The 13,307-nt window shown below is 40.8% G+C and overlaps 1 protein-coding gene across 9 annotated transcripts in view; it reads left to right on the top strand.

Annotated features, from left to right (window-relative positions):
- The window catches only part of NCOA6 (nuclear receptor coactivator 6), a 104,364-nt gene that overhangs the window by 89,433 nt on the left and 1,624 nt on the right, over positions 1–13,307 (top strand). For 8 of the 9 annotated variants that reach the window (XM_045980349.1, XM_045980355.1, XM_045980354.1 and 5 more), the window contains 3 exons: positions 668–736; positions 3,582–3,618; positions 6,866–7,014. In XM_045980349.1, the coding sequence (XP_045836305.1) occupies positions 668–736; positions 3,582–3,618; positions 6,866–7,014 (255 nt within the window). The remainder of the gene's footprint in view (positions 1–667; positions 737–3,581; positions 3,619–6,865; positions 7,015–13,307) is intronic. The other variant, XM_045980353.1, reaches the window with a different exon arrangement.

Raw genomic sequence — 13,307 nt, 5'->3', positions numbered from 1 at the left:
CCTGTTCCGTTCCTCTTCAAGGACCTAAGTACTCTCCGTCCTCTGAAGCATAATTCAGATGTTTATCCCTCTAATGTACCATCAAGTTTTCTCAATCTAGAGTTGGTTTCCCTTGCTTTTGATTCCCATAACACTTTAGACTTTTTGAATCATCTTCATATAACATTCCAGTGCACCCCAGTGTACCACATGTGTGTATCTTATTTTTGATACTGGACTGTGTTCCTGATGGGCAGAAAGAATAATTGGTCTTGAAAGGTGCCTGGCACAGTTTAAATGCTAAGGTGAATGGTATAATTGTTCCTCTGAAAGTGGTTTGGGTTGCCTACTAAGGTATGCTTTGGAATTTTTCTAAGAGTACTGGATAGAACATGACCCTAAGAAGCAAAAATCGTGGGTGCTCTTGTCCTCATGACCACCTCCTTCCTTGATCTTTGTACACACAAAAGGGAAAAGGAAAAACAAATACTCCTACTGGTGGTCTGTGGTACCGAGTGTTATAGTAGCTAATTTTAAGTAGGTTTTGAAATGTCCTTTCAAGGAAATTGAAATTTCCTCCAAGAGGATATGTATTTTAGTAGTTACTTAGCTATTGATTTAGTCAGTGTTTTCTATTTTGTTGAGAAAAGAAAGTAAAAGGCCTGTATTTTTTTTTTCCTTGCCTTAGCCCCTTCACCGAGTTTAATCTCAAAGGAAACTCCAGCCACAGCACTGCAGGGGTCTGTTACCAGACCAGGTAAGGCATGCTTTGGAAAATCTTCTCCAGGTGGAATAGATTACATGTGAAGGAACTGCTTCTGCCCTCCAGGTGCCAAGAAGTGGCTGCAACTCTCTTACCTGCTGGCTTCAGGCTGAATTCAGCTGAGTGGCAGAGCTTGTGCAGCACTCTTTGATGTTATTTTTCCCGGACCAGCTTGCTGTCTTATACATTCACGGTGTCAGCCAGGGAACTCAAGAAGGACTTTGCAGTGCCCATTGTCTGCCTGCCACCCAGCTATTGGGTTTCCAGCTATTGGGTTATGCACCGTTTGCCCTGTTTTGTGACCCTGGCCCCCATAGCTGGCAGCTGACTGACTGGCATATGGCAGTTCGCTGGGGTGGCAAGCATTACTGCACTAAGCTAGTAACTGCCCTTTTGTGACAGGAGTGGAGGCTTGTTCTGAGGACCTCTGCTACAGGGAGGCAGCCATTCCCCAGGGAGTCAGTCATTTCAGTCATCTCTGGATGGCATTATGTTTCTTCCCATGACCAAGAAATTGCAAATAACACTAGGGATGGTGTTTCCAGAAGGTGGAGTCCATGGTAATCTGACAAATAATTGTTGTGGAATGCTGTGTCAACTCTGAACACATGAGGATCTTGATGGCAATAACAGCACTGCCTTTGTAGGCAGATAAATATGCCAAAGCAGATAAATATCATAAATGTGTTACAGTTTAGTCTTGCCTGGCCCTCTGTCACTGAAGGTATGGAGGGATACCAAAATAAATTTAAAAATAAAATGAAGTATGACCTTTCCACAAAGAGGTTAGAATCTCTTTTATAGTATAGTTCATACTTGACAAAATTTGTAGGCAACAAACAAACAAACAAAACTACCATGTTTAGTTTTGTGGGCCTAAACCCACAAAAGTTAAGGTATAACTTGTGATTTATTTTTAATATTTTTTTAAGGCATCTCTGTACTCAGTGTGGGGCTTGAACCCACAACCCTGAGATCAGGAGTCACATGCTCCACCCACTAAACCAGTCAGGAGCCTTATCTTATAGTTATTTTAAAATGGGCTTCAGGTGCTATGTTCTGGTGCACACTCAGAGCAAAATCATGCCTCCGAAACGAATGGATGAGCTGAAAACATTTCAGCCACCCAGATTCTTCCTTTGCTACCAACTGCCCACATGATTGTGCTAGGCACCTGAGATGGGGAGGAGTGGAGTGAATTATTCACAGAGGGGCTTAGATAGTAAAATTCATTTTTGGTGAGAAAAGAAGCAGCTAGGAAGAAGAAGGGAATTCCATTTCCTGCCTCAGTTCTTTACTCCAGAAAAAATGTGTTTTATCATATCCTACATCTAAGAATAACTGGCTGAAGACTCCTGTTCCTTTTAAAAGTTTCTCTTAAATGAATCTCCTTAAAATGCCCCCAGAGTCACTAACTGCCTTCACCGAATTGCTTGGGTCTGTACTTACGTGAATTAGCTGTGATAGTGTTAAAGTTCTCAAAAGCACTGAATTTTGTTTCAGATTAACAAACTAATCAAAATTTTTATGTAATCCACCTCTTTCGGGCTGTTTTCATTTTTGAGCACGTGTTACCTGAGTTTGTTTGCTCCAGTGGAGCCAACAAGGCAGCAGAGTACTCGGTGAGGTGGTATTTGTTTCATGTGGTGGGGCGTCCAAAGTTTATGGGTTAGATATGGGGAGCTAAGTAGCAAATGGGAAGCAGGGATTCCCTCGTCTTCCATTGAAGGCCGAGTATTCTGGCTTCCTCACATTAAGGCTGCATCAACATGAGCATCATAGCAAGAATAATAATAATAGCTAATATTATTACTAAGAGCCAAGTACTGTACTGAATTTTTATGTCTATTATCTCATTTAATCTTCTTAACTTTGAGGTGGGTAAAGTGTCCCCTTTTTCCAGATGAAGCATTGAGCACAGAGAGGTCAAGTAATTTGCTCGGGGTTACATGGCTAATAAGCTGCGGGGTCCGAATTTTAACCCATGCACTCTGATTTCAGTGCCTTCAGGGAGGTTAACATATAATCAGTGGGGTAGATTAGGCCTGCACTGAGTTTGCGGTGCTAAATTTTCTAAAAGGGGGGATGGGCAGAGCTGTGCAAGTCCAAAAGCAGGAGAGATCACTGCTCTCTGGTCTCAGCAAAGTCTTTTGGGAAGATGGAACTACCTAGAGGCATATAATGGAGGAAGATGTTTTTCTGCTGATGCTGAGAAAGAAGTGCCTGGTAAACCCAAGAATGCTCATTTAAGCAAAACCCTGCTAGACAAATTACTGAGGTTTTCCTTTCTTGGAGGGCATTTCTGAGAGGTTGAGGAAGAGAGGAACATGATGGAGTCTGTGGGTGTTACCTCAAAGCAATGCAATCTGCCCTCTAAAACTCAGTGAGGAAGTCCTTTGGAAGAGAATGCATCCTGAATAGATATTTAAGACATATTTGAAGATAGCTGTCTTTAAAAACAAGTGTCAGGAGGGTGGAGATATTTTAAGAATGAAAACAATCTCTTCTACATGGGAGGAAGAGGCTTATTTTACTAACCTAGTTATAGCTGGGTGAAATAGGAACCAGGCAGTGTGAATTTAGTTCTATTGATCCAAACAGGATTATTTCACAGTGTGGAGTGGAAGTAAAAATAGACCAAGTAAGTGTCTTATGCCTCAGACAACTGAGTTGTGTCCCTGCCAACTCTGTACCATGTAGGGGCGAGAATCCTGCTGGGCACAGAGACATGTTAGCCTAAATAGGGCATTCAGAATTCTCATAGACACCTTGCTTCTCCCAGTGGACATAGACAACAAGAGCTCCCACATCTCATTTCTGTGCTTTGTATTTTTCACAGAACTCGAGGCAAATGCTGCCATAGTCTCTGGACAAAGGTAAGATGATCATTCTGCAGACTCAGCATGAAAACGGCATAAGCCTCTTTGAAGGGTATCCGCTTTCTCATCCTTTAAAGCTCTCTTCACCTTGGCCTTTTCCTTCACTCTTTGTACCAGTCTGTTTTCCCTACGAAAGCAGGGGAGCTGTCATGAGTCCTCATCCTTCAGAAGTAACACTTCTCTTAATAAAACTTGGTGGCTAAATTTCTCCCTTTTTTGGTTGTTTTGAAAACTGAATGAGAGAGCATGTTCAGCACTCACCATACTGAGTAAACAGTAAATGTTCAATATGTAGGAGCTGTTGATATCTTGTCATTAATAGTAGTCCTTGCAACACCTTCTGAAGTATAGCTGTTTTTCCTCCAAGCATAAGAGAGTCAGGTGGTGTCTGACCCCAAAACTCATGCTTTTTCTGTTAAGCCCCACAACCTAACAAAATGAAATACACCTGTGGCTTCAACCTCATTAACCCCATGGAGAGAAGTATTACTATTTTTCAAAAGTCTTTCCTTTTGTAGTGTACTAATACATTGGATGACATTTTAGACATTTTAGACATTTATCATATTTGTACAATTTAGTTTGTAAAACACCTTCACAGTTGTTTTCTCATGCAATCCTCCTATCAACCCTGTGAAGTGGTCATCAGAGCCAACATTTACGTGAATGCATTCCATGCTATACACTGGGATACAAGCCCTCCGAGGGTATTATCTCACTTAATTTTCACAATATCTACCAGGAAGGTAAATTCTGTCTTAAAGATAAGGAACCTAAAGCTAAAAGAAGTTAAGTAAATTGCCCAAGGCCACAGATTTAATAAGTGGTGCAACTGAGATTCAAACTCGGGCACTCTGACCCCAGTACCCTCACACTTACTGTATTGCAGCAGACAAAATGGGGGTTTATAGATCAGGAATCTGAAGCATAGAGACAGCTAAATAAATGGCCAATAAATATATAGGTAAGACTTGACCCCTGTTCTTCTACTTCCAAGCTTATTGATACTCCTACTATATCATTCTGCCTGTATTTTTATTTGGATTGGGCTAATACTTGAATTCATTAGCTTTTCTCAAGCATACACCAGAAAATGGCTACAGAAAGAAAATAATCAGACCAAAAATATCCCGTGGGTGTTTGTTTCCAGAGCTTTCTGAGCACTGGCCATATAAATACCAGGACAGTACTACTGTGACTTTTGTTTTGTCAGGAGAAGGAGCACCTCTATTAGGAATCTTTCTTCCTCAGAGGCTTGGACCATTTTCTGGGCATCTAGCCAGAAAGCCATCCAGAACATCTCTAAAAGGATATGTAAATACCCCTTGACTTATAATTCCCCCCCAGCTCCAGCCTCGCTGCTTCTTCACTTACCTCGGCTTGTGGGGCAGTGGTTACATATAAAGCAAGGTAGTGAACAGTATGGCCAAATTCCCAGCCATAGTGCTGCTAGTGAGGGATCCTCAGGCAGGAGTGAAAATGCAGGGGTGGGGATAATTGATAGGCCATGGTTCATGTCTCTAAGGAGCTCCTGATCTAGTAGGAGGCAGAAGATATTAAAAGAAAATATGCTGTACAATCTGATGGGTGCTCTAGAATGCCAGAAACAGACTGTGAATCAAAAAGACAGAAGAGACAACTTCACTTGGGAAGTGAGGTCATGGAAGACTTCCCAAAGAGGCATCCCTTTGACCAGCTTCTTCTGTTTTCTCTGTTGTACTACTTTTGTTTCAGTTCTATGTCTTATAAGCAGATTTATCAGCTTTTTTCCCCTAAAGATTCTGCCATACATTTTTTTGAACCATGAAAGCAGTAAAAAATTTATTAAAGAACATTTGAAATTCAGATCAGAGAATTAAAAAGAAGAAAATTACCAGTAAACCAGGATTCCTGTGACTCAATACTCACTGTGTATATTTTAGTTCATCTTCCTCTGCTTCTCTTCACAGTATGTCTACACATAGGGACTATTTTATATATAAACACTATATCTAATATATATGTCTACTCTATAGTGTTTTATATATATATAAGCATTGTACATCACGCGCACACACAATGTATCTCACATTCATTTATATGTGGTTACATATATATACTCAACATGTGTTGTGATAAAAATGGCATTATACTATTCATAATATTGGTAACTTTTTCCCACAATAATGTATCACAGTTTTTATCATTAAATAAACTTACAACATGATTTTTCATGACTGAATATGGATGTGCCATGTTTTAGTTTTATAATCTATTGTAAAGCATTTAGGTCTTCTGTCTTCATTAGTATAAATAAAATGGTTTGACATCCTTGTGTGTAATTAGAGCGTTGTAAAAAGATTTATTTCCTTAGGCACCTAGAAGTGAAATTGCTGAGCCAGGGGATTACACCAGGGTTTCTCAGCCTGGGTGTTATTGGCAGTTTTGATCAGATAATTCTCTGCCCTGGGGCAGGAGTGGGGGTGGGGTGAGTGGGGTTGCACGGAAGAGCTGTCTTATGCATTACAGAATGTTCAGTGGCATGTCTGGCCTCTGCCCAAAAGAAGCCAGTAGCATCCCTGCCTCAGTCAAGACAGTCATCTTAACAATCAGCGATGTCTCCAGATACTGCAAAATGTCTCCTAGGAGGGAAAAGCGCCCCCTATTGAGAACAATGGGCTTACATAATTTATATCCAGAGTTTCTTTCCCCATGCCCTTAGTAGTACTGCATATTACCAATTTTAAATCTCTGCATACTAAAAAAAGGGAGATTGAGGTAAGGGCAGTCAGTATACCCAGCAGTATACTGTGAATATATCCTCATTTATATTCTATAATGTGACTTATAACATGCCATCATGGGAAATACCAGTATGTATTAGTAATTTCCTAGATTTTAGATACTATTATTTTTTGAAAGGGAATATTGTTATTTAAGAAAAATGGGTGAAGATGTTTGGCAATTTTTGTTGCAAGTTCTTAATTTCTTTTACCTGTTTTCCCACAGTTTCACCAGGAATATACTGTATTTTAGTATTTAGTATTTTATTTTTAATAGTGTAACAAACTAGACTCACTCTTAAATTGTCAGTAATATAGAAAATAATTGAGTTCATTATCCCAGCGTGGAATATTTTCTCTTCAGAATGACTGTATAGTTCTTAATCTCCTGCCTTACAAATCAAACTCTACCTGAAGAACCCTTTTTTGTGTGTGACTTGATTCCCTCACCTCTTTGGAAACTTTGTGCTTCCCTTTGTCAGCAGTGAGCCCAAAGAGATCATTGAAAAGTCCAAAACCCCAAGCAGAAGAAACTCCCGAACTGAAGAGCCAACTGTGGCTTCTGAAAGTGTGGAAAATGGACATCGCAAGCGATCCTCTCGGCCTGCTTCAGCCTCCAGCTCTACTAAAGGTTAGCAGTGAGGGGTTGGTGCCATATGGGTCACATAGAAGAATGGGGTCTTTATCACCACAGCAGAGGACTTTGTCTTTCATCTTTGCTTCTTTTACTTTGACTTCTACTCTTTGTCCTTCCTTAGTTCATTTACCTATGTGTTTTTTGTGTGTATACATCGCAGCAAGCACCGTTGGGGAAGAAAAGGAACCTAACAGGGCAGATTGACTCATGATCACCACTTCAGATAGATCCTCAGTATGGCCCAGCCATCTTTCTGTGGTCAACTTTCTTTTCCACTCCCCTGGACTCTACTTTTCCTCTCTACTTTCTATCCCTGCCAGCAGAGATTCGCACCTCTTCACAGAGAAAGTAAAACTGCTTCAGCTCTTGCTACCAAGACGTAAATCTACCAGGATCCTCCTTTGCTCCTACCATAATAGAGCAGCTGTCCCTCCTCAAGTCTAAGGCCAGTTCCTCCACATGCCTCTTTGATACCATTTTCTCTGACCTTGTCAAGAACCTTACACTATCAGTTTTCTTTCCTGTATTGACTGATGTCTCCTTTTTGAATTCACTGTCCTTGGCTTCTCTGACCTAGAGCTCTTGATAGTTTTCTCCCTACCTCTCTGACTTTTCCTTCTCAACCTCAGTACATAGATATTAGATGTTGGCTTTCCTCATACTTCAATCCTGAGTCACCCTTTGTCTTCAGCTCTTCTCTCCCTAACTGATCTCACTCATGCCTCACTTTCTTAGTTACAACTTTTCACAGACAACTCATGAATTTGTATTTCTAGTACAGACCTCTAGAAATCATAGACAACTGCATGTACAACGTTAACAGGACTTCAGATATTCAACATGTCCGATTTCACCCACAATGTCAGGTCATTTGCCAGTGTTCCCCACCTTAGGGAATGGCACCACCATCTGTCCATTGGGCACCTCCTCCTTGGCACCTCTCCCTCATCCTCACATCCCTCATATCATCACGAAAGCTGCTGATTTTATCTCAAGTGGCCCAAGTTCATCCACTTTGCCCCATCTTCATTGCTACTGTAGCTTAAAACCCTTCAGTGATTCACATTGTAATTAGGATTAAAGTCTAAAAGCACCAACAAGGTTCTGTGTGGTCTGGTCCCTGTCAGCATCTCCCAGCCTCATTTGAGTTCCCTCAGCAACTCAGACATGCTACTCTCATCCCTTGTCAAAAGCCTGTGTGTATGTTAACACCCATTGCAGGGAATGTTCTTCCCTCTTCCTTCTCTTCTCCTCATGAACTTCGTACTCTTTCTACCTAGCTCCCTGATCACTGCTATGAGAAATCATAGCACCATGTTCTCCTTCATAACATCACAGTTTTAACTTTATGTCTATTTACATGACAGGTAATTAATCTATGCAGTCTGCTGGGATAGGAGTTGTCTGGCTTTGCTCATCATCGTATCCTTGGTACCTAGTATGGTGCCTCATGCAAAGAAATACATAATCAGTAATTATTAATAATTGTCTATCAAATATATATTAAGTACTTAACACATGCCAGGTCCTGGGAATATAATAATGAAAGACAGAGTCTCTGTCTTCATATCAATTATTTGCTAGCCAGAAAGACTAATAGTGTGTGTTAAATGTTGTGATAGCAGAATTACATGGTACTATAGGAGCTTATAGCTGGGATGCTATGCTCCTCTGCCAAATCAGAGAAGGCTTTCTGGAGAAAATGATGTTTAAGCTGAGAGCTGAAGAATGAGGAGGCATTATGCAGGCTATGGGAGTTGAATGAAATATCTGGGCAAAAGGAACAGCATGTGCAAAGGCCCAGATCTGAGGAAGGGTATGATACTTCATCTCCTCAGGAAATGTGCTGAGCTTAAGTAGCTCACATTAGGCAAGAGCTGGGATCCTGGCCAAGTGCCTGATATCAGAAGGGGTGCTGAGAAACAGTCAGGTACTATTGGGATGCCAGCCTGAAGATGAGGGCAGGTTCTGTGCACAAACACCAGACACTGACCTGGGAACTCAGCTGTCATTGGCAGGTTGTGCTTCTGGGCAAGAATTTCATGAATCCTCATAAGAGCCCCTGGGAGTAGGCCATAGGTGCACAGATCACATACAGGTAGAGGTGTAGAAGTTACCTTATCTCAGCCCATCAGAGAGGAAGGGTCTTCTTTCCTTTTCAGGTATCCCGTATAAACCACAGGCAGGGTCCTCTTAGGTATCCCCACTTTAATGCAAAAAAGGAACCAGCTACTTTCTTCATTCTCCCTGGGAATCCTCTCCGAAGCAGAGATTTGTTTGGAAGGAAGCACTCCTTTCAGTATATTGAATACTAAATTTAGACCACCAAAGGGCAGATTCCTGGAGTTCTGTGGGAAAATCTGCTTCCCCTCAATTCTGTGTATTCTTTTGGCCTTTCACCTTCCCAAAGAATCAAGGTCTTCTAGACTGTAGAATATGGTGTGTAATTAAACAAGGAAACAAGGGGGGTGGGCAGGAAACAAGTCTTTAGAGAAGTCACATACCAGATTTTTTGGAAAACCTGAGCCCAGACCCTCAAAGGTAATAAGGGTGTCATTTACAGTGCATCAGAAAGAATTAATCACAGGAGCAGCTGGGACAGTTAAGAGGAGATGCTTAAAGCCAGTCTGTAGGGAACTGCCAGCCAAGGAAAGATGGAAAGCTGGAACCTGTTTTAGAAAGGGGTGGAGAATAGGTTTGTACACTTAAACTGGACATTGTCCCAAGGTGGTGGTGGTCATGTTGTAATGCCTGCCCCATCCCTGCTCTGAGGCTTAACAAGTGGCTTAGGCAGAGCCCTAATGACTTGAAAGCTTTGTGACTTTGCTTGGGGGCAGGTAAGTGTCTCCTGAAAGGATGTCAGAGCTTTCCCCAAACCCCAGGAATCATAGTCATGTACAGATCTCCACATCAGCCTCAAGCCCTCAGGCTGTCAGTTCTTAACTCTTAAGAGTAAGTTACCTTTTAAATCCAAAATGAATGCTATAGCTGTTTTGATTTTTAAGTGTGAGAGCTCTTGGATCCAGATTAAAGAATAAATATGCATTATTATTTGCTATGCAATATGCTGTGCTATATCCAGAACTCTGAACTGGTCATAAAATAACTTTTTGTGATCATATTTGAACCCATACCAGGGAGTGATCATAAAATATCAAGGTGTTTTCCAAAATCTACGCAAATCAAATTTGGAGGCATAGTAGTGCTGGGTACCTAAACATCTTTCTGCGGCATTAGTACTTCTTAAAGTTTTGAGGCGAGAAAAAGGTTTGCCTTTTTGTGTTCATACAGTTTGGGTTATATATACACAGACAAAATCAGAAACAGTCTGTTTTTCATGAGCATCTTGAAAGCAGAGAAATATGAGCAGTTTATAATGAAAAGTATTGGTACATTTGTATTGTCAGAGACCCAGTGACATTAACCATGCTCCTGCTGTGAGAACAGAGTTTGCTTACGTCATGCTGGCCAAGGCATACTATACTTGCCAGATTGGAGCAGGTGGGACAGATTATTTCTGGGCAAGTCCAGGGAGGCCCACATGGTTGATTGGTCACTCTCTGTTGTTTTGGTTTTGGTTGTTGGGTTCCCCCTACACCACTTTTAATTACAGGCACAAAAATTGGCTCCCACCAATCAGTGAGCATCTTTTTAAAACTGGACTTAATCAGGTGTGTTGTTATAAAAATGCAAATGAGTAGTTCTACTTCCTGACATGATGTGTTCCCTATTAACACAGAAATGGTTTGTCTCGCTTCCCTTATCATTATTTACTCTTCTGTTTATGATAGATTTTAGGTTATATTCTCAACTGGGAAAAAAGATCAGTAGTTAAAAATGGGGTTCAATGCCTAAGTTTGAAACCAGGGAAAATATGCTAATATGAAGGAAGTTCAGAGCAACCTATAGCAGAGCAGAGTAGCAGCGGTGGGTGTCCCTGGAATGCCTTAAGATGCCTCTGACAGCAAAGTGGGGTGATAGCCCTACCATACTCTCAGCCTGCGACATGAGAAGCAACGATCTAAAAAAACAGACATTCTTTTTTTTTTTTTTTAATTTATTAGAGAGAGAGAGAGAGATCACAGGTAGGCAGAGAGAGAGGAGGAAGCAGGCTCCCCGCCGAGCAGAGAGCCTGATGTGGGCCTCGATCCCAGGACCCTGGGATCACGACCTGAGCCAAAGGCAGAGGCTTAACCCACTGAGCCACCCAGGTGCCCCCAAAACAGACATTCTTAAAATGGAAGTGTTACCATGGAAATACAAATAAGCATGATATGGGAGAAAACCCTGAACAGTAACTGCCTGAGACTATACTGTTGTAGCATCATTGTTCAGAAACCAGCCATGAAAATTCTGAAAGATGTCCAGAATTTTTTTTTGCAAAAAGTAGAAATCTTGACTAGAAGTAGTATAGTAAAAAACATAATGAAGTGAGCAAGGCCAAGGTCATTTTCTAAAACTCCTTGAAAGGTAAACTCCAAATAACAGAAGATTTAGTAGACCCTTGCACTATAGGTTTGGCCAAATTTACTTACAGTCAAAATGAGGCAACCAGGGGGAGAAAATGCCCATATCAAATTATAAATGTAAATGTTCTCCAAGGATATGTATGGACAGCCATCTGAAAGACTGTTACTGACCCAGTTCTTTACCATGTAGTTGGTTCAAAATATCAATATAACAGGTGTTACTATTAGCTTTTGAACTACTTATATATCTGTGAAGATATTAATTTGTAAAATCCCTTAAAGAGTTTACCTCTGGATTCTCTTATTGTATTCAGTGGAGTAATAAAAGTGGTAATGTTTTGAAGTATAAAACTGAACTACAGAAAAAAACTCACCTTTTCAGACAGCTTTATAAAGACATCAAAAGTGACATTACCCTGTGACCCAGATTGCCTAGATTTATCCAGGGAAGGTGATAAGAGGCTTCAGTATCAGGCCGATGCAGTTTTTTGTTTTTTTTTTTTCCTTCATGGAAGTGTAAAAGTACACTCTACACCATCTTTCCCACCTCTAACCCTGGTATCTAAAATATTATTTTTCTGAAGTTTCTAACACAAATCACTTGTTTACTCGTGGTCCCACTCATTGATTGGTCCGCAGAAGCATAGTCTGCCTGCCAGATCATTGGGTGCTATGAAGCAGTGACAAATGGGAGAAAGCAAGCAAAGAGGAGGAGGAGGGAGAGCCTGAGGTTACTTCTCCACCCTCCCCCTTCTCACCTATTTTCCCAGCCACAGAGGTGTTTCTCAGACACAGCACTCCATCCTTCATGTCACAACAAAGAAGCTCCCAAAGTTGGCCTAATTAACAGATACCTCTCTAAGGATGAACACTCAAGACAGAATTGTGTAGAGGTCCCTGTGTGGCTCAGTTGGCTGAGTTCCTACTCTTGGTCTCAGCTCAGATCTTGATCTCAGGGTTGTGAGTTCAAGCCCTGCATTGCGCTCTGTACTGGGTGTGGAGCCTACTTAAAAAAAAAAAAAAAAAGACACAACTCTATATATTTTTACTCAGATGATAAATTTACTACAGTGAAAATGAAACTTGAGAGTTGGACTAGCGAGTTGATCATAGGGAACTTTGGGGTGTGTGAAACTCTTGATTTATATGGAATTAAAGAACACCTTTATCCACATGCTGTCAGACTGTCATCTGATTAGCAAAAGACTAAGGAATAAATCAGAGCAACTGATTCCTTTACCACATGGCACAAGCAACATGACCTTCCAGCAAGAAGATATATATACTGAAATTTATACCAGTAGAAGCCCAAAAATATTGCAATGGTCACTTCTTGGAAAGTCATTGAGACCTTCTTAGCAATTAGTATAGCTAATAGTAACATTTTTGCTTTTTGCTTCTACATCGTTAAGTTTGGACTTTGAAAATATGATACAAAAGAGAAAAGAAAGATTGCTTAGAACACTGAATCTAAAATGCAGCATCAGAAAATTTAGCCTTGTTTCCAGAAACCAATAAAACTGATTCATCTTACACATTACCGTGTTAGAAAATATTTTCTCTCTGACAGGAAGTAATTTTAAAACTTTTCTTATTAAAGCCAGAAGATCTGTGGAGCCGCTTGAAGAATGAGAGTGAATTTTTAATATCAATAGAACATTTTTTGTTTAAAGATTTTGTCAGAGTAAGAGAGAGTATAGACAGGGGGAGCAGTAGGTGGGAGGGGGGGAAGCAAACTCCCCGCCAAGCAAGGAGCTTGATTCAGATCTCAATCCCAAGACCCTGGGATCATGACCCAAGCCGAAGGAAGACACTTAA

Source organism: Meles meles, chromosome 16, assembly GCF_922984935.1.
Source record: "Meles meles chromosome 16, mMelMel3.1 paternal haplotype, whole genome shotgun sequence".
Classification (NCBI taxonomy): Eukaryota; Metazoa; Chordata; class Mammalia; order Carnivora; family Mustelidae; genus Meles; species Meles meles.
The sequence above is the reverse complement of the archived record's forward strand: the minus strand, read 5'-3'. Positions and strand labels throughout refer to the sequence as shown.